This window comes from Bombina bombina, chromosome 10 (genome assembly GCF_027579735.1).
Source record: "Bombina bombina isolate aBomBom1 chromosome 10, aBomBom1.pri, whole genome shotgun sequence".
NCBI lineage: Eukaryota > Metazoa > Chordata > Amphibia > Anura > Bombinatoridae > Bombina > Bombina bombina.
The window spans coordinates 131,361,105-131,381,878 of record NC_069508.1 but is presented as its reverse complement, the minus strand read 5'-3'; the positions used below and the strand labels follow the sequence as shown (position 1 = coordinate 131,381,878).

The following is a 20,774-nucleotide window of genomic DNA, read 5'->3' as shown; positions in this document are numbered from 1 at the left end:
CGCTATGGGTGCCCTTGATGTACTTGGCGCCATTTGAGCGTGAGTCCCTAAAGCGGGAGTCAAAAGGTCTGACACGTGGGGAGAGTTAGTCGGCATAACTACCCCCACGACAGAATCCTCTGGTGATAATGTTTTTAAAGACAAAAAATGATCTTTATTGTTTAACATGAAATCAGTACATCTGGTACACATTCTAAGTTGGGGTTCCACCATGGCTTTAAAACATAATGAACACAGAGCTTCCTCTATGTTAGACATGTTAGAACAGACTAATAATGAGACTAGTAAGCTTGGAAAACACTTTAAATCAAGTTAACAAGCAAATATATAAAACGTTACTGTGCCTTTAAGAGAAACAAATTTTGTCAAAATTTGAAAAACAGTGAAAAAAAGGCAGTAAAACAAACGAAATTTTTACAGTACATGTAATAAGGTAACAGAGCATTGCACCCACTTGCAAATGGATGATTAACCCCTTAATGCAAAAAACAGATCAAAAAAATGACATAAGTAATGGATGATCCGTGGACTGGATACACTTAACAAGAGAAAGAAAGAACATAATATAATAGGGGTAGCAATAATGTTAGAAGTTCAAGCAAAGACTACCTCACCGTCTTCTAACTGCTAATAGCCATTATTACTCTTACTAAAGAGATTGACATGGACACAGCATAGCCCTAATCCATGCTTGCAGGGAAAAGTACCCATTAAAAGGATTAAAATCTTCAGACATAATCTTTGCCATCCTCCTGTGATCAAGGCAAAGAGAATGACTGGGGGTTATGGGTAAGGGAAGTGTTACTTAACAGCTTTGCTGGGGTACTCTTTGTCACATCCTGCTGGCCAGGAGTGAATATCCCACTAGTAATAAGAATGTTTTGTGGACTCTCTATGCCATAGGAAAGAAATTTGGGTATCATGTCCCATTAATGGGTCGATTTATAAAGCCGTTTGCCCCTGTACAATTGCAAGTTCTCAAAAGAGAACCTACAGTCAGTATTTATCAAGCAGCGGTCATTAGACCGCTCCTTCCCTACCCTCTTCTTCACCTCTTAGGTGGAGAATTTTAATCTCCCCGGGCTCGTCAGACTTGGGAGATTGACAGCTCCTGCCCATGCGTGAACAGCTGTGCGCAGGCATGGGGCGGCATTGCAAGTGAGCGCAAAATAGCGCTTGTGTGGAATGTTGAATTCTGCCAGCGGATTGCAGCCTTCCAGAGGCCAATTTGGGCAAATATGTATGCCCCTGTCCGCCCTTGCTTGATAAATCTAGCTATAATTGTAGATATAAATGAGTTAAAAGGCATGACATTGCTATGTGGAATAAGGCAGAATTAATGTTGTGAAGTCAGAGTCTGCACTTCCAGTCTTCATGGGAATTAGAAAGTCCACAGTTTTCAGAGTTAAACTAGAGAAAAAGGTCAATTATTTATTATTTTGCTATGCATAATTAAACGTTTTATTATCTCAAAGTATTTAATTTCCCTTTAATTGATTTAAGTAAACAAGATAAATACATTTCAGCAAATTATTCTGGTACATAGGATGCAACACATCTATATCTTGCAAACTAAATACATTTTTGAACAGTTGTATTATTCAAAAGTTTCATGAATGAGGTGCCAAACGCTAATCTTTTCGTACACTGTACATGTAACCGGCTTTCCCACGTACAATAAACTGCCTAAGCATTCACTATCTTGGGTCTTTGGGACATTTTACAATACCAACTGGAACACAAATGTATTTAATGGGAGATTAGCGTCATATTAATCACTGCACTGTAACAGATCTATACAGTCAATACCCATTTCACAAAGTTTTGCAAATCAAGCGTAGTTCAGAGATACACCCATTTAAAAAGCCTTGCAGAATTCATGGTATTGGTCTCATTTGCCAAGTTAGAACAGATATAAATGACATTGTGCTGTGGCCGAATGAATACGTGCAGCATGTTGTAGGGCTAGACCCTTACAGTAGCAAGTGTGCTGTACTGAGAATGGTAAAAGGTTCTTTCATTAGAATATCAGACTTCACTTGAGTGTGGATAAGGTTATATGAGAAGGGGACAGAGAGAACCAATTTGTAATTTAAGGTATGTAATAATTATGTCAGCCGCAAACTGGCAATCTTACTTAATTTTAATAATGAACAAATCTTAAATTCACATATGGGCGCTAAACTATTTACACGTGTACCTTAAACAATTTGTATCACAGTATATGTATAATAATCCCTATGTATGATCTGGAGAGTTTAAATGGTACCACAAAAAAGGAATAAATATCAATTCAATTTGATATGTAAAACCAAGTCCCTGTCTTCTTTACTTGAAACAAATAGTTGCTGCTTGTTGCAAACGAAAGGGGTGGATAAAAACTAATAGCACAACCAGATTCAAGCAAATAAAAAAGTGCAAACAAAATAGATTTACAAGAAAGTCATAGGTAAAAACAACAAGTGTATCTGAAGCGTCCACAACTTAAAGGTCCCGGTTTGGTAACTTTCAAATTTCCCGGGTTTGTAAAAGCTGTGTAAATCAGATACCTTTTCGGATCATCCGTGAAAGTTCTCTTTACTAGTCTATGGCAGCAGTGTTTTGCAACATTATTTGTAGCTTTGTTATACAATGTTGCAAAACCCTGCTGCCATAGACTACTAAACATATGTGTGCTCCTATAAGCCTACCTAGTTTTACTCAATAAAAGATACCAAAAGAACAAAGCCAATTTGATAACATAAGTAAATTGGAAAGTTGTTTAAAATTGCATGCTCTATCCGAATCATGAAAGTTGAATTTTGACTTCACTGTCCCTTCTCTGTCACAACAATTTCTCCTATCTCAATAGTTTTTTAGCCGTGTATTTCTAGACTGTAAGACAATTTTCTAACAAAGCACAATTTTCAGTGTGTGTGTGTGTGTGTGGGGGGGGGGATGGAATGTAAACGCTTTTTCATATAGTTGGCAGGAAAAGGTTTAGTACAATTTCAACTACATATTCAACCACAAAATGCATTAATATTTAAACAGTACACATTACAGATTGCAACACACTATATTTAGGGTATGAAAAACTATTAGTCACATCTATGTACATTTATAACAAGCTCATACATTTGGATTGAGTTAATATTGACTGGTTAAATATAGCATGTACTGAGGTTTCCAATGAAAAAGCTTAAAAGATTTAAGATACCATTTCCTAAAGGTCATCTCAGTTTGCCAAAGCAATAACCTTCTACAGAAGTTAAAATCTAGCTGCTGATTTTCACTCATTAAACTCACCTGATATTCTGCTTTGTATTTGCACTTTCACGGTCCCTTGGTTGTTATATTCATTTTCTACTATGGTCTCAATATTTTTCTCTAAATCCTGTAGGCAACTGGTATGGCTGTGATTATTGCAGAACATGTTATCTTTTTGCCAGCTTTTACAAGGTTCTACATCTTTCTGGTCATCTTGAATTAGCATAGTAGACTCTGTAAGCTCCTCAGATAACTTCCTGCTTTCCATTTCTGCATTATCAGTACTAGAACATGATTCGCAAGACTGGAAATCATTGTCTGAATGGTTTTTGTCCTCTTCTATGCTCTCTTCTAGATTTCCATTATTACTGTCCTCCTCCAGTTCTACAACAGGTTCCTTAAGTTCTTCATGTAACACATCCATCAAACAGCGCAGGAACTCTTGAGCATCCTGACATAAAAAAATATTAAAGGTTATTGTGGCAAGCAGCTCTGTCAGGATAACGGCTATCCATAATTGACTCAAACATCAAATGAATATTTTGTAAGCCAAACACTCACAGACCAATCGAAATACTTACCACAGTTTAAAAAGAAACATAGTGTAGTATATTTAAAAAAAAAAGAGCAAACATATAATGTTTTACGAAGCTTAAGAATAAAGAGACCATAACAGATCTGGTATGGTTAAAGTGAAGCTCTATCGCTTGGAGACTTCCCCTCTGCAGCAGGTAGAGCAAGGAGGAGACTTCCTTACAGAGCCCCGCAGTTTCTAGACCTTGATATGCTGTAATTTCTTTTAAAGGGGCAGTCTACACCTTAGTCACCTTACAATATTACCTTAGATTAAGTTGCAAACAGCCTCCTGCACCTTTTCTATATCATGCAGCAGGAACTGTAAAGTTATTTTAAAGTAAATATTGTTTCTGGCCACTTTGAAATGGCTGCCAAGCTCTGCCCAGTGATGACATCATGATCTGGGCTGCAAATGGCATACAATCACAAAAGTCTCACTAGTTGGATTCAAATGACTTCCAATGCTATTCAGCAGAGTGCCTAGATGCAGCCCAGATTGTGATGCCATTAATGGGTGGAGCTTGGCAGCCATTTCAAATGTGCCAGAAACAATATTCATTTTAAAATAATACTTTTTTAAGGTTCCTGCTGCAAAATATAGAAAGGGCTGCAGAAGGCTTTTTGCAGATTAATCTAAGGTAAGACTTTAAGATGACTAAGGTGTAGACTGTCCCTTTAAATCTTGAGAGTGTATTTTTAATTACTTTTATTACTTGAATAAACATCACTGTGAGGATCCTGGTATTAGGAGCTGCACTGCATAACCATCTTCCACGGTGTTGATGTGACTGAAATACGTGGAGTATCTACGCCAAAACGGTTTGATTCATTACCCAGTGCCGAGAGAACTGAGATAATTGACTATTTTTTAAATCTAAAGACTTCAGGACCTTAAAGGTTTAGAACATTATATTTTTACAACACTATGTACCTGCTGTTTCCAACTTAAATATGTCTCCAAAATTCACCTCTTCCTCACACAAGACACAGCTAAGATTTTAATTTACTCATCATTTCTCTCTTTGACTATTGCATTTCCATCCTCTCTAGTCTCCCTAGCTGCCGTCGTTTTTGTGGAACTCTACCTAACTCCACAAGACTCTCCCCTAGTTTTCAAACTTTTGAGTGCTCCTTAAAGGGACATGAAACCCAAAAATGTTTTTTCATGATTTGGGTAGAACATACAATTTTAAACAACTTTCCAATTTACTATTATTATCAAATGTGCTTCATTCTTTTGGTATAATTTGTTGAAGGAGCAACAATGCACTACTGGTTTCTGATCACATGGGTGAGCCTATGATATACGGTATACATATGCAGACACCAATCAGCAGCTAGAACCTAAGTTCTTTGCTGCTCCTTAACTTACCTAGATAAACATTTCAGCAAAGGATAACAAGAGAAGGAAGCAAATTAAATGATAGAAGTAAATTGGAAATTTGTTTAAAATTGTATGCTCTGTCTAAAGCATGAATGTCTAATTTACTGTCCCTTTAAGGACTCTACTGTTCAGGGATGCATACAACATACAATCTTTCTTACATCCGTTCCTCTCCTCCTTTTGTGATCCCCTTAAACCCCCTTAGCGTGTAAGCCTAAAAGCCAAGCTGTTTTTTAGACCACGAGAGACAATTTACAACAGTGCAACCTCTTGGCAGGGTCCTCTACACATTTGCCTCCTATAAATGCTACATTTGCTTATTAAACCTATGTTTATAGTGCTGCGGAATCTGTTGGCGCTCTACAAATAACTGATAAGAATAATAATAAGGCTGACAATCTACTAAAGTACAAAGATTTACACATTTGGTATTGCGTCTACATCAACAAATGCTTATGGAACCAGACATATAGAAACAAACTTGATTGTAATTAAGTGTAGGCTGCTTCCCACTTATAAGATAATTCTTACCTGTTGGGAATATCCCCGAAATGTTGGATTCACAGACTTAATTCCTTGGAACAAATTAGTAGGTATCACTGAGCCAGGCCTGACAATAAAATAAAACAAAATATGACAACAGTGTATACACTATATCATTTACAAAAGCCACTGACAGTTTACTGCTTCAATGCTAGTGGAAATGTACTTATGGTTTTTAACCCATTTTTTTGCAAAAATCTATTAAAGGGACATAAATGTTTGTCCGTGATTTAGATAAAGCATGTAATTTTAAATAAGTTTAGATAAAGCATGTAATTTTAAATAAGTTTATTATTCTTTTGTTAAATTGACTTCATTCTCTTGGTATGCTTTGTTGAAAAAACAGTAGAAGGCACCACTTTTTTCCTGCTGTGTAGTGCTCCAAATATTTGTTTTAAAAACATGAAGACTTGGCTGGTGAAATTTTATAGCAACACAAGAGAAATGTCTAGTAATTACAAGGTGTTTACTGTCCCTTTAAATCCTTCCCACTCACCCTGAATCCCTCAGTCATACATATGGCCAAGTAGATGTAGGAGAACAAAAAGAAGCAGGAAAGACAAAGCAGGGAAAATTAAGAGTAAGAAAAGTATATAAAAAATAATGGGTGGGGCTTGTGGACTCTCACCATCATGTAAGCATGCATTTTGTTTCCCTTGATCAGATGGTGAGAGTCCACAAGACATGTGGGATCTTATGCACAAGCAGTGAAGTATATGAGGCCACCATGTAATGGTGGGGGTGCAATACAGTTAAAGGGACAGTATATTATAAAATTGTTTTTCCCTTAATGTGTTTCTAATTACTTTTTAACCTGCTGTAGAGTATAAAATGTATGAGATTTGCTTTTTTTAAGGCTTATTTGTGTATATGAATTAGCTGATTTTGTGTTTTAAAGCCACAACCTAATAAAATGGGTTGAGCTTGTAGTTATAATCAGATCTCATTACTTTTTCACATTGTGTACATATACCTCCTTCTTTATCTTACATCTGTCCATAAACCAATCACCAATACTTGGAGAGAACAATAGAAAAACAGAATTTATGTTTACCTGATAAATTTCTTTCTCCTACGGTGTGTCCGGTCCACGGCTTCATCCTTACTTGTGGGATATTCTCATTCCCTACAGGTAGTGGCAAAGAGAGCACACAGCAAAGCTGTCCATATAGCCCCCCCCCCTCTAGCTCCGCCCCCCAGTCATTCGACCGACGGTTAGGAGAAAAAGGAGAACCATAGGGTGCAGTGGTGACTGTAGTGTACAAAAACAAAAAATTTAAACCTGACTAAAAGCCAGGGCGGGCCGTGGACCGGACACACCGTAGGAGAAAGAAATTTATCAGGTAAACATAAATTCTATTTTCTCCTACATTGGTGTGTCCGGTCCACGGCTTCATCCTTACTTGTGGGAACCAATACCAAAGCTTTAGGACACGGATGAAGGGAGGGAGCAAGTCAGGTAACCTAAACGGAAGGCACCACTGCTTGTAAAACCTTTCTCCCAAAAATAGCCTCCGAAGAAGCATAAGTATCGAATTTGTAAAATTTGGCAAATGTATGCAGAGAAGACCACGTCGCTGCCTTACAGATCTGTTCAACAGAAGCCTCATTCTTGAAGGCCCATGTGGAAGCCACAGCTCTAGTAGAGTGAGCTGTAATTCGTTCAGGAGGCTGCCGTCCGGCAGTCTCATAAGCCAATCGGATAATGCTTTTTAGCCAAAAGGAAAGAGGTAGCAGTAGCTTTCTGACCTCTCCTCTTACCAGAATAGACGACAAACAAGGATGATGTCTGTCTGAAATCCTTTGTTGCTTCTAAATAGAATTTTAAAGAACGAACCACATCTAGGTTATGTAACAAACGTTCCTTCTTCGAAACTGGATTCGGACACAGAGAAGGAACAACTATTTCCTGGTTAATATTCCTGTTGGAAACCACCTTTGGAAGAAAACCAGGCTTGGTACGTAAAACTACCTTATCTGTATGGAACACCAGATAGGGTGAAGTACACTGCAAAGCAGACAATTCAGAAACTCTTCTAGCAGAAGAAATAGCAACCAAAAACAGAACTTTCCAGGATAGTAACTTAATATCTATGGAATGTAAAGGTTCAAACGGAACCCCTTGAAGAACTGAAAGAACTAAGTTTAGACTCCATGGAGGAGTCACAGGTCTGTAGACAGGCTTGATTCTAACGCCTGTACAAACGCTTGAACATCTGGCACGGCTGCCAGACGTTTGTGCAACAAGACAGACAGAGCAGATATCTGTCCTTTTAGAGAACTAGCTGACAGACCTTTCTCCAAACCCTCTCGGAGAAAGGAAAGTATTCTTGGAATCCTAATTTTACTCCATGAGTAACCCTTGGATTCGCACCAACAGAGATATTTTTGCCATATCTTATGGTAAATTTTCCTGGTCACAGGCTTTCTGGCCTGAACCAGAGTATTTATAACAGATTCCGAAAACCCACGCTTAGATAGAATCAAGCGTTCAATTTCCAAGCAGTCAGTTGCAGAGAAACTAGGTTTGGATGTTCGAATGGACCTTGTACTAGAAGGTCCTGTCTCAAAGGTAGCTTCCATGGTGGAGCCGATGACATATTCACCAGGTCTGCATACCAAGTCCTGCGTGGCCATGCAGGAGCTATTAGAATCACCGAAGCCTTCTCCTGTTTGATCCTGGCTACTAGCCTGGGAAGGAGAGGAAACGGTGGAAAAACATAAGCTAGATTGAACGACCAAGGCGCCACTAATGCATCTACTAATGTCGCCTTGGGATCCCTGGACCTGGACCCGTAGCGTGGAACCTTGGAGTTCTGACGAGACGCCATCAGATCCATATCTGGAATGCCCCATAGTTGAGTTAACTGGGCAAAGACCTCCGGGTGAAGTTCCCACTCCCCCGGATGGAAAGTCTGACGACTCAAATAATCCGCCTCCCAGTTGTCTACTCCTGGGATGTGAATTGCAGATAGATGGCAGGAGTGATCCTCCGCCCATTTGATGATCTTGGATACTTCTCTCATCGCCAGGGAACTCTTTGTTCCTCCCTGATGATTGATGTACGCTACAGTCGCTACAGTCGTCATGTTGTCCGACTGAAATCTTATGAATTTGGCCTTCGCTAGCTGAGGCCAAGCCAGGAGCGCATTGAATATCGCTCTCAGTTCCAAAATGTTTATCGGGAGAAGAGATTCTTCCCGAGACCATAGACCCTGAGCTTTCAGGGAGTCCCAGACCGCGCCCCGGTCGTGACAATGATCCACTCTGGTCTGTGGAAACTCATTCCCTGAGACAACCACCAGAGGAGCTGCATAATCCCCGTTCCACTGTCTGAGCATGCACAATTGCAGTGGTCTTAGATGAATTCTGGCAAACGGGACTATGTCCATTGCCGCAACCATTAGACCGATTACCTCCATGCACTGAGCCACAGACGGCTGAGGAATGGAACGAAGAACTCGACAAGCATTTGAAAGTTTTGACTTCCTGACCTCCTTCAGAAAGATTTTCATTTCTACCGAGTCTATTATTGTTCCCAGGAAGGGAACCCTTGTGTCCGGGGACAGAGAACTTTTTTCTACGTTCACCTTCCACCCGTGAGACCTTAGGAAGGCTAGAACAATATCCGTATGAGCCTTGGCTCTGGGAAAAGACGACGCCTGTATTAAGATGTCGTCTAGGTAAGGTGCTACTGCAATGCCCCGCGGTCTTAGTACCGCTAGAAGGGACCCTAGCACCTTTGTGAAAATTCTGGGAGCGGTGGCCAACCCGAAAGGAAGGGCCACGAACTGGTAATGCTTGTCCAGAAAGGCGAACCTTAGGAAATGATGGTGACTTTTGTGGATAGGAATATGCAGGTATGCATCCTTTAGGTCCACGGTAGTCATGTATTGACCCTCCTGGATCATTGGTAAAATTGTTCGAATTGTTTCCATTTTGAATGATGGAACTTTGAGGAATTTGTTTTAGGATCTTTAAAGTGAAGGTAAAGTTTTTTTAACCAGCAATCGTTTTTATGTTCCTGTTAATACCCCAAATGCAGTCGCTAGGTTATTTTTTAATAAAAAATGATCTATGTTGTTCTATTTATAACTTTATTTTTCCAACCGTTCCTTGAATAATCTCCTCCCACGCTCCATTTCCTGGTTTATGACACTCTGTTTCGCATACTCGTGCACGTCGAGCACGGATTAACAGTGATCTTTGCGCAGGCGTTGATCCGGTCTGTTTAGCTCTACTGCGCATGCGAAAAAACTTGGCAACATAGTATTGAATGAGTTGCGCGATTCATTCAATACTATATCTGACAACAAAGAGAATTTTGCAATAGCGCATGCGCGAAACGAGGACGCGCTCACTTGCAAATTGAGGAGGAGAAATTGTAACGCATGCGCATGTAAACGGCAATGTTTATGACGAAATTTGAAGGCCGCCTAACGGCCAGAAAATCAATTGGATCTCTCAAGCACGTGATAGTAATTTAGAAAAAAAAAAAAAAAATACGGGTTGTTTTTCGGAAAGCCGATTAGATGAGAAAAAGATTAGATATCACAGGTAATTTATGTTTTATAAAAAAATGATGAATGAAAGTTACTTTTTTTTTTATTTGCCATCATATCTAATTATTTATAATAAGGCGTTTGACTTTACCTTCACTTTAAGTCCAGAATTGGCCTGAACGTTCCCTCCTTTTTGGGAACTACAAACAGGTTGGAGTAAAAACCCAGTCCTTGTTCTGCTTTTGGGACTGGGTGTATCACTCCCATTTTGAAAAGGTCTTCTACGCAATGTAAGAATGCCCGTCTCTTTGTCTGGTCTAAAGACAAGCGAGATATGTGAAACCTTCCCTTTGGATGAAGGTCCTTGAATTCTAGGAGATACCCCTGCGCGCCACTATTGCAAAACTGAATTTTTAGCCGCTAATTTAGCTAATTGAAAAGCGGCATCCAAAATAAAGGAATTAGCCAACTTTAGTGAAGAAATTGGTTGAAGAAGGAAACCTTGTTGAACAAAAATTTTCTTAAGCAATCCTTCTAATTTTTTATCCATAGGATCTTTGAAAGCGCAACTGTCCTCTATTGGAATAGTTGTGCGCTTAGCTAACGTTGAAACTGCCCCCTCTACCTTAGGGACCGTCTGCCATGCGTCCCTTCTGGGGTCGACAATGGGGAACATTTTCTTAAATATAGGAGGGGGAACAAAAGGCACCCCTGGCTTCTCCCACTCCTTAGTCACTATATCCGCCACCCTCTTGGGTATCGGAAACGCATCAGCGTGCACTGGGACTCTCTCTGGAATCACCAAAGGATCACAATCATCAAGTGTAGCTAGCACCTCCTTAAGCAGAGCGCGGAGATGTTCTAGCTTAAATTTAAATGCAACGATATCAGGCTCTGCCTGCTGAGAAATTTTTCCTGAGTCAGAAATTTCTCCCTCGGACAGGCCCTCCCTCACTGCCAACTCAGATTGATGTGAGGGCATAACAGATAAATTATCTTCTGCGCCTGCTTGCTCATCCTCTGTATTTAAAACTGAGCAATCACGCTTTCTAGGAAAAGCTGGCAGTTTGGATAAAAAGGCTGCTAGAGAATTATCCATTACTGCTGCTAATTGATGCATAGTAACAGCCATTGGCGTGCTAGATGTACTAGGTATCGCTTGCGCGGGCAAAGCTGGTGTTGACACAGAAGGAGAGGATGATGAACTATCCCCACTACCTTCATTTAAAGAATCATCTTGGGCAACATTATTAAATGTGACAGTACTGTCCTTAATCTGTTTGGACGCTATGGCACAATTCGCACATACATTTAATGGGGGAACCACCTTGGCCTCCATACACACAGAACATAGGCTATCTGAAGGCACAGACATGTTAAACAGACTTAGGTAGATCTTTAATGCAATAAAAGTTATTTTATACAGAACCGTTACTGTCTCTTTAAATAATAAAAGGGCACACTTTATTACTGAAACGTCAGAAAAACATCAAAGAAATATCCGATCTTTATGAAATTTTCACCACAGTGTCTTAATGCTTTGAAAGTACTGCACACCAATTTTTAGGCAAATTAACCCTTAAATGCCCAAACCGGAGCTAAAATAACAATTAACCGGTTAAACACACTACAGTCCCCTGCCACAGTCTCTGCTGCGGCGTTTACCTCCTTAGGGGTTATTCAAAACAGTAATAAGCCTCTCTGAAGTCCTTTTCCAAGCCTCTGGACCTTCCACGTGAAGCTACATGAACTGCCTAGTGAAAAGTAACTGCGCAACTGAGGCGCGAAAATGAGGCCTCCTCCCTCTGCATTCCAGAGTGAAGGGGCCTTTTCTGACAAGATTAGGTGTCTAAACGACTGCCAGGCGCAAATAAAATTCCCCAAAACTGTTTCAAAATTTGAAAAACACTCCAAATGTTGCATAAACATGTTAAAAATCAAACGACTTAGCCCACAATAGTGTCAACCAGCATAGAGCCAAAGTTATAAGCCTTAATTCTGTTACTGAGTCTAAGAAAATGGCTTACCTATCCCAGAAGGGAAAACTGACAGTCTTCTAGCATTACTTGGTCTTGTTAGAAAAGTGACTGATCATACCTGAAGCAGATAAGCCTGCAAACTGTTCCCCCCAACTGAAGTTCTCTGGTTTCAACAGTCCTGCGTGGGAACAGCAATGGATTTTAGTTACTGGTGCCAAAATCATACTCCTCTTTTAACAGAAAACAGAATTTATGTTTACCTGATAAATTTCTTTCTCCAACGGTGTGTCCGGTCCACGGCGTCATCCTTACTTGTGGGATATTCTCTTCCCCAACAGGAAATGGCAAAGAGCCCAGCAAAGCTGGTCACATGATCCCTCCTAGGCTCCGCCTACCCCAGTCATTCGACCGACGTTAAGGAGGAATATTAGCATAGGAGAAACCATATGGTACCGTGGTGACTGTAGTTAAAGAAAATAAATTATCAGACCTGATTAAAAAAACCAGGGCGGGCCGTGGACCGGACACACCGTTGGAGAAAGAAATTTATCAGGTAAACATAAATTCTGTTTTCTCCAACATAGGTGTGTCCGGTCCACGGCGTCATCCTTACTTGTGGGAACCAATACCAAAGCTTTAGGACACGGATGAAGGGAGGGAGCAAATCAGGTCACCTAAATGGAAGGCACCACGGCTTGCAAAACCTTTCTCCCAAAAATAGCCTCAGAAGAAGCAAAAGTATCAAACTTGTAAAATTTGGTAAACGTGTGCAGTGAAGACCAAGTCGCTGCCCTACATATCTGATCAACAGAAGCCTCGTTCTTGAAGGCCCATGTGGAAGCCACAGCCCTAGTGGAATGAGCTGTGATTCTTTCGGGAGGCTGCCGTCCGGCAGTCTCGTAAGCCAATCTGATGATGCTTTTAATCCAAAAAGAGAGAGAGGTAGAAGTTGCTTTTTGACCTCTCCTTTTACCTGAATAAACAACAAACAAGGAAGATGTTTGTCTAAAATCCTTTGTAGCATCTAAATAGAATTTTAGAGCGCGAACAACATCCAAATTGTGCAACAAACGTTCCTTCTTTGAAACTGGTTTCGGACACAGAGAAGGCACGATAATCTCCTGGTTAATGTTTTTGTTAGAAACAACTTTCGGAAGAAAACCAGGTTTAGTACGTAAAACCACCTTATCTGCATGGAACACCAGATAAGGAGGGGAACACTGCAGAGCAGATAATTCTGAAACTCTTCTAGCAGAAGAAATTGCAACTAAAAACAAAACTTTCCAAGATAATAACTTAATATCAACGGAATGTAAGGGTTCAAACGGAACCCCCTGAAGAACTGAAATAACTAAATTGAGACTCCAAGGAGGAGTCAAAGGTTTGTAAACAGGCTTAATTCTAACCAAAGCCTGAACAAAGGCTTGAACATCTGGCACAGCTGCCAGCTTTTTGTGAAGTAACACCGACAAGGCAGAAATCTGTCCCTTCAGGGAACTTGCCGATAAACCTTTTTCCAATCCTTCTTGAAGGAAGGATAGAATCCTAGGAATCTTAACCTTGTCCCAAGGGAATCCTTTAGATTCACACCAACAGATATATTTTTTCCAAATTTTGTGGTAAATCTTTCTAGTTACAGGCTTTCTGGCCTGAACAAGAGTATCGATAACAGAATCTGAGAAACCTCGCTTCGATAAAATCAAGCGTTCAATCTCCAGGCAGTCAGCTGGAGTGAAACCAGATTCGGATGTTCGAACGGACCCTGAACAAGAAGGTCTCGTCTCAAAGGTAGCTTCCAAGGTGGAGCCGATGACATATTCACCAGATCTGCATACCAAGTCCTGCGTGGCCACGCAGGAGCTATCAAGATCACCGACGCCCTCTCCTGATTGATCCTGGCTACCAGCCTGGGAATGAGAGGAAACGGCGGAAACACATAAGCTAGTTTGAAGGTCCAAGGTGCTACTAGTGCATCCACTAGAGCCGCCTTGGGATCCCTGGATCTGGACCCGTAACAGGGAACTTTGAAGTTCTGACGAGAGGCCATTAGATCCATGTCTGGAATGCCCCACAGCTGAGTGACTAGGGCAAAGATTTCCGGATGGAGTTCCCACTCCCCCGGATGCAATGTCTGACGACTCAGAAAATCCGCTTCCCAATTTTCCACTCCCGGGATGTGGATAGCAGACAGGTGGCAGGAGTGAGACTCCGCCCATAGAATAATCTTGGTCACTTCCTCCATCGCTAGGGAACTCCTTGTTCCCCCCTGATGGTTGATGTACGCAACAGTCGTCATGTTGTCTGATTGAAACCGTATGAACTTGGTCCTCGCTAGCTGAGGCCAAGCCTTGAGAGCATTGAATATCGCTCTCAGTTCCAGAATATTTATCGGTAGAAGAGATTCTTCCCGAGACCAAAGACCCTGAGCTTTCAGGGATCCCCAGACCGCGCCCCAGCCCGTCAGACTGGCGTCGGTCGTGACAATGACCCACTCTGGTCTGCGGAATGTCATCCCTTGTGACAGGTTGTCCAGGGACAGCCACCAACGGAGTGAGTCTCTGGTCCTCTGATTTACTTGTATCTTTGGAGACAAGTCTGTATAGTCCCCATTCCACTGACTGAGCATGCACAGTTGTAATGGTCTTAGATGAATGCGCGCAAAAGGAACTATGTCCATTGCCGCTACCATCAACCCGATCACTTCCATGCACTGAGCTACGGAAGGAAGAGGAACGGAATGAAGTATCCGACAAGAGTCCAGAAGCTTTGTTATTCTGGCCTCTGTTAGAAAAATCCTCATTTCTGAGGAGTCTATAAATTGTTCCCAAGAAGGGAACCCTTGTTAACGGGGATAGAGAACTCTTTTCCACGTTCACTTTCCAGCCGTGAGATCTGAGAAAGGCCAGGACGATGTCCGTGTGAGCCTTTGCTCGAGGGAGGGACGACGCTTGAATCAGAATGTCGTCCAGGTAGGGTACTACTGCAATGCCCCTTGGTCTTAGCACCGCTAGAAGGGACCCTAGTACCTTTGTGAAAATCCTTGGAGCAGTGGCTAATCCGAAAGGAAGCGCCACGAACTGGTAATGTTTGTCCAGGAATGCAAACCTTAGGAACCGATGATGTTCCTTGTGGATAGGAATATGTAGATACGCATCCTTTAAATCCACCGTGGTCATGAATTGACCTTCCTGGATGGAAGGAAGGATAGTTCGAATGGTTTCCATCTTGAACGATGGGACCTTGAGAAATTTGTTTAAGATCTTGAGATCTAGGATTGGTCTGAACGTTCCCTCTTTTTTGGGAACTATGAACAGATTGGAGTAGAACCCCATCCCTTGTTCTCTTAATGGAACAGGATGAATCACTCCCATTTTTAACAGGTCTTCTACACAATGTAAGAACGCCTGTCTTTTTATGTGGTCTGAAGACAACTGAGACCTGTGGAACCTCCCCCTTGGGGGAAGTCCCTTGAATTCCAGAAGATAACCCTGGGAGACTATTTCTAGCGCCCAAGGATCCAGAACATCTCTTGCCCAAGCCTGAGCGAAGAGAGAGAGTCTGCCCCCCACCAGATCCGGTCCCGGATCGGGGGCCAATATTTCATGCTGTCTTGGTAGCAGTGGCAGGTTTCTTGGCCTGCTTTCCCTTGTTCCAGCCTTGCATTGGTCTCCAAGCTGGCTTGGCCTGAGAAGTATTACCCTCTTGCTTAGAGGACGTAGCACCTTGGGCTGGTCCGTTCTTACGAAAGGGACGAAAATTAGGTCTATTTTTTGCCTTGAAAGGCCGATCCTGAGGAAGGGCGTGGCCCTTACCCCCAGTGATATCAGAGATAATCTCTTTCAAGTCAGGACCAAACAGCGTTTTCCCCTTGAAAGGAATGTTTAGTAGCTTGTTCTTGGAAGACGCATCAGCCGACCAAGATTTCAACCAAAGCGCTCTGCGCGCCACAATAGCAAACCCAGAATTCTTAGCCGCTAACTTAGCCAATTGCAAAGAGGCGTCTAGAGTGAAAGAATTAGCCAATTTGAGAGCATTGATTCTGTCCATAATCTCCTCATAAGGAGGAGAGTCACTATCGAGCACCTTAATCAGTTCATCAAACCAGAAATATGCGGCTGTAGTGACAGGGACAATGCATGAAATGGGTTGTAGAAGGTAACCCTGCTGAACAAACATCTTTTTAAGCAAACCTTCTAATTTTTTATCCATAGGATCTTTGAAAGCACAACTATCCTCTATGGGAATAGTGGTGCGTTTGTTTAAAGTAGAAACCGCTCCCTCGACCTTGGGGACTGACTGCCATAAGTCCTTTCTGGGGTCGACCATAGGAAACAATTTTTTAAATATGGGGGGAGGGACGAAAGGAATACCGGGCCTTTCCCATTCTTTATTAACAATGTCCGCCACCCGCTTGGGTATAGGAAAAGCTTCTGGGAGCCCCGGCACCTCTAGGAACTTGTCCATTTTACATAGTTTCTCTGGGATGACCAAATTTTCACAATCATCCAGAGTGGATAATACCTCCTTAAGCAAAATGCGGAGATGTTCCAATTTAAATTTAAATGTAATCACATCAGATTCAGCCTGCTGAGAAATGTTCCCTAAATCAGTAATTTCTCCCTCAGACAAAACCTCCCTGGCCCCCTCAGATTGGGTTAGGGGCCCTTCAGAGATATTAATATCAGCGTCGTCATGCTCTTCAGTAACTAAAACAGAGCAGCCACGCTTACGCTGACAAGGGTTCATTTTGGCTAAAATGTTTTTGACAGAATTATCCATTACAGCCGTTAATTGTTGCATAGTAAGGAGTATTGGCGCGCTAGATGTACTAGGGGCCTCCTGAGTGGGCAAGACTCGTGTAGACGAAGGAGGGAATGATGCAGTACCATGCTTACTCCCCTCACTTGAGGAATCATCTTGGGCATCATTGTCATTATCACACAAATCACATTTATTTAAATGAATAGGAATTCTGGCTTCCCCACATTCAGAACACAGTCTATCTGGTAGTTCAGACATGTTAAACAGGCATAAACTTGATAAGAAAGTACAAAAAACGTTTTAAAATAAAACCGTTACTGTCACTTTAAATTTTAAACTGAACACACTTTATTACTGCAATTGCGAAAAAACATGAAGGAATTGTTCAAAATTCACCAAATTTTCACCACAGTGTCTTAAAGCCTTGAAAATATTGCACACCAATTTTGGAAGCTTTAACCCTTAAAATAACGGAACCGGAGCCGTTTTAAGCTTTAACCCCTTTACAGTCCCTGGTATCTGCTTTGCTGAGACCCAACCAAACCCAAAGGGGAATACGATACCAAATGACGCCTTCAGAAGTCTTTTATAAGTATCAGAGCTCCTCTCACATGCGACTGCATGCCATGCCTCTCAAAAACAAGTGCGCAACACCGGCGCGAAAATGAGACTCTGCCTATGCTTTGGGAAAGCCCCTAAAGAATAAGGTGTCTAAAACAGTGCCTGCCGATATTATTATATCAAAATACCCAGAATAAATGATTCCTCAAGGCTAAATAAGTGTTAATATCAATCGATTTAGCCCAAAAAAAGTCTACAGTCTAAATAAGCCCTTGTGAAGCCCTTATTTACAATCGTAATAAACATGGCTTACCGGATCCCATAGGGAAAATGACAGCTTCCAGCATTACATCGTCTTGTTAGAATGTGTCATACCTCAAGCAGCAAGGGACTGCAAACTGTTCCCCCAACTGAAGTTAATTGCTCTCAACAGTCCTGTGTGGAACAGCCATGGATTTTAGTTACGGTTGCTAAAATCATTTTCCTCATACAAACAGAATTCTTCATCTCTTTTCTGTTTCTGAGTAAATAGTACGTACCAGCACTATTTGAAAATAACAAACTCTTGATTGAATAATGAAAAACTACAGTTAAACACTAAAAAACTCTAAGCCATCTCCGTGGAGATGTTGCCTGTACAACGGCAAAGAGAATGACTGGGGTAGGCGGAGCCTAGGAGGGATCATGTGACCAGCTTTGCTGGGCTCTTTGCCATTTCCTGTTGGGGAAGAGAATATCCCACAAGTAAGGATGACGCCGTGGACCGGACACACCTATGTTGGAGAAATCTTCATCACTTTCTGTTGTAGAGTAAATAGTACAAACCGGCACTATTTTAAAATAACAAACTCTTGATAGAAGAAATAAAAAACTACAACTAACGCCACATACTCTTTACCACCCCCGTGGAGCTGCTACTTGTACAGAGCGGCAAAGAGAATGACTGGGGGGCAGAGCTAGAGGGGGGGCTATATGGACAGCTTTGCTGTGTTCTCTCTTTGCCACTTCCTGTAGGGAATGAGAATATCCCACAAGTAAGGATGAAGCCGTGGACCGGACACACCAATGTAGGAGAAATTAACATTTTATTACCTTATCTCTTCTATAACCCACTGGGAGTGTAATTTCTTCTACTGGCTGTGTTAACACAGCTTGGCCTCGAGTCCAAAACCTTTCAGAATGAGGGGGGATACTACAGGCTAAATAAACTAATTTAAATGCCAATATAAGGTTAATGGAAACACTTGTAAACAATTTAATACACTCCAGCAGGTAAAGTGGATCATTGGGAACAAATTAAAGGGGGAGAACATTTTTGAGTAAACTGTCCCTTTAAGACAGGAATGGAATGAGCAGTAATGCACTCAAGTGAATCTTCCAGGCATCCAAGTACTTATTAATTAAGGCCTTAACCTAGCAGCTTAGGTAACTGCTGGTCTAAAAAAATGGATGGACAAGAAAGAAGAAAGCATAAAAACTTTAGCATCCAGGTTGTGAAGAAGTCGCTCATTAGAATTCTTAGGAAATGGACATAAAGAAGTAACCAACATCTTTTAGTTCATATTAGCCAAAGATGTAATTAGAATAAAGGAATAACTAGTTTGAAGAACAGCCTCACCCTGATGAAAAACCAGGAAAGGAGGTTTGCAAGATAAAGCTAAAGGCTCAGAAACTTATCTGGCTGAAGAAATGGCAAAGAGAAAAAGAACCTTTCAGGATAAGAGCTGATGTTCTAAACCAGGCATGGGTTCAAAAGCTGACAATAAATCAAGGTATGAAGGGGATCCAACAACCCCACCGCATCAGACGCGTTTCATGACGCTAGGGCACTTGTTCACTAAGGCCTAGATTTAGAGTTTGGCGTTAGCCGTGAAAACCAGCGTTAGAGGCTCCTAACGCTGGTTTTAGGCTACCTCCGGTATTTGGAGTCATTAAAAAAAGGGTCTAACGCTCACTTTTCAGCCGCGACTTTTCCATACCGCAGATCCCCTTACGTAAATTGCGTATCCTATCTTTTCAATGGGATTTTTCTAACTCCGGTATTTAGAGTCGTGTCTGAAGTGAGCGTTAGACATCTAACGAAAAAACTCCAGCCGCAGGAAAAAAGTCAGTAGTTAAGAGCTTTCTGGGCTAACGCCGGTTCATAAATCTCTTAACTACTGTACTCTAAAGTACACTAACACCCATAAACTACCTACGTACCCCTAAACCGAGGTCCCCCCACATCGCAGCCACTCGATTTAAATTTTTTAACCCCTAATCTGCCGACCGCCACCTATGTTATACTTATGTACCCCTAATCTGCTGCCCCTAACACCGCCGACCCCTATATTATATTTATTAACCCCTAACCTGCCCACAACGTCGCAGCCAGCTACCTACAATAATTAACCCCTAATCTGCCGACCGCAAAGCGCCGCCACCTACGTTATACTTATGTACCCCTAATCTGCTGCCCCTAACACCGCCGACCCCTATATTATATTTATTAACCCCTAATCTGCCCCCCTCAACGTCGCCTCCACCTGCCTACACTTATTAACCCCTAATCTGCCGAGCGGACCGCACCGCTATTATTATAAAGTTATTAACCCCTAATCCGCCTCACTAACCCTATAATAAATAGTATTAACCCCTAATCTGCCCTCCCTAACATCGCCGACACCTAACTTCAATTATTAACCCCTAATCTGCCGACTGGAGCTCACCGCTATTCTAATAAATGTATTAACCCCTAAAGCTAAGTCTAACCCTAACACCCCCCTAAGTTAAATATAATTTTAATCTAACGAAATTAATTAACTCTTATTAAATAAATTATTCCTATTTAAAGCTAAATACTTATCTGTAAAATAAGTCCTAATATAGCTACAATATAAATTATAATTATATTATAGCTATTTTAGGATTAATATTTATTTTACAGGTAACTTTGTATTTATTTTAACCAGATACAATAGCTATTAAATAGTTAAGAACTATTTAAAAGCTAAAATAGTTAAAATAATTACAAAATTACCTGTAAAATAAATCCTAACCTAAGTTACAATTAAACCTAACACTACACTATCAATAAATTAAATACCTATAATTATCTACAATTAAACCTAACACTACACTATCAATAAATAAATTAAATACAATACCTACAAATAACTACAATGAAATAAACTATCTAAAGTACAAAAAATAAAAAAATATTTACAAACATAAGACAAA

General features: G+C 41.1%; 1 protein-coding gene across 1 annotated transcript in view; it reads right to left on the bottom strand.

Moving 5' to 3' along the window:
- USP33 (ubiquitin specific peptidase 33) overlaps positions 1 to 20,774 on the bottom strand; it is a 315,907-nt gene that overhangs the window by 178,656 nt on the left and 116,477 nt on the right. The window contains exons 9-10 of the mRNA XM_053693333.1: positions 5,741 to 5,819; positions 3,289 to 3,700 (exon numbers count right to left, since the gene is read on the bottom strand). Of these exons, the coding sequence (XP_053549308.1) occupies positions 3,289 to 3,700; positions 5,741 to 5,819 (491 nt within the window). The remainder of the gene's footprint in view (positions 1 to 3,288; positions 3,701 to 5,740; positions 5,820 to 20,774) is intronic.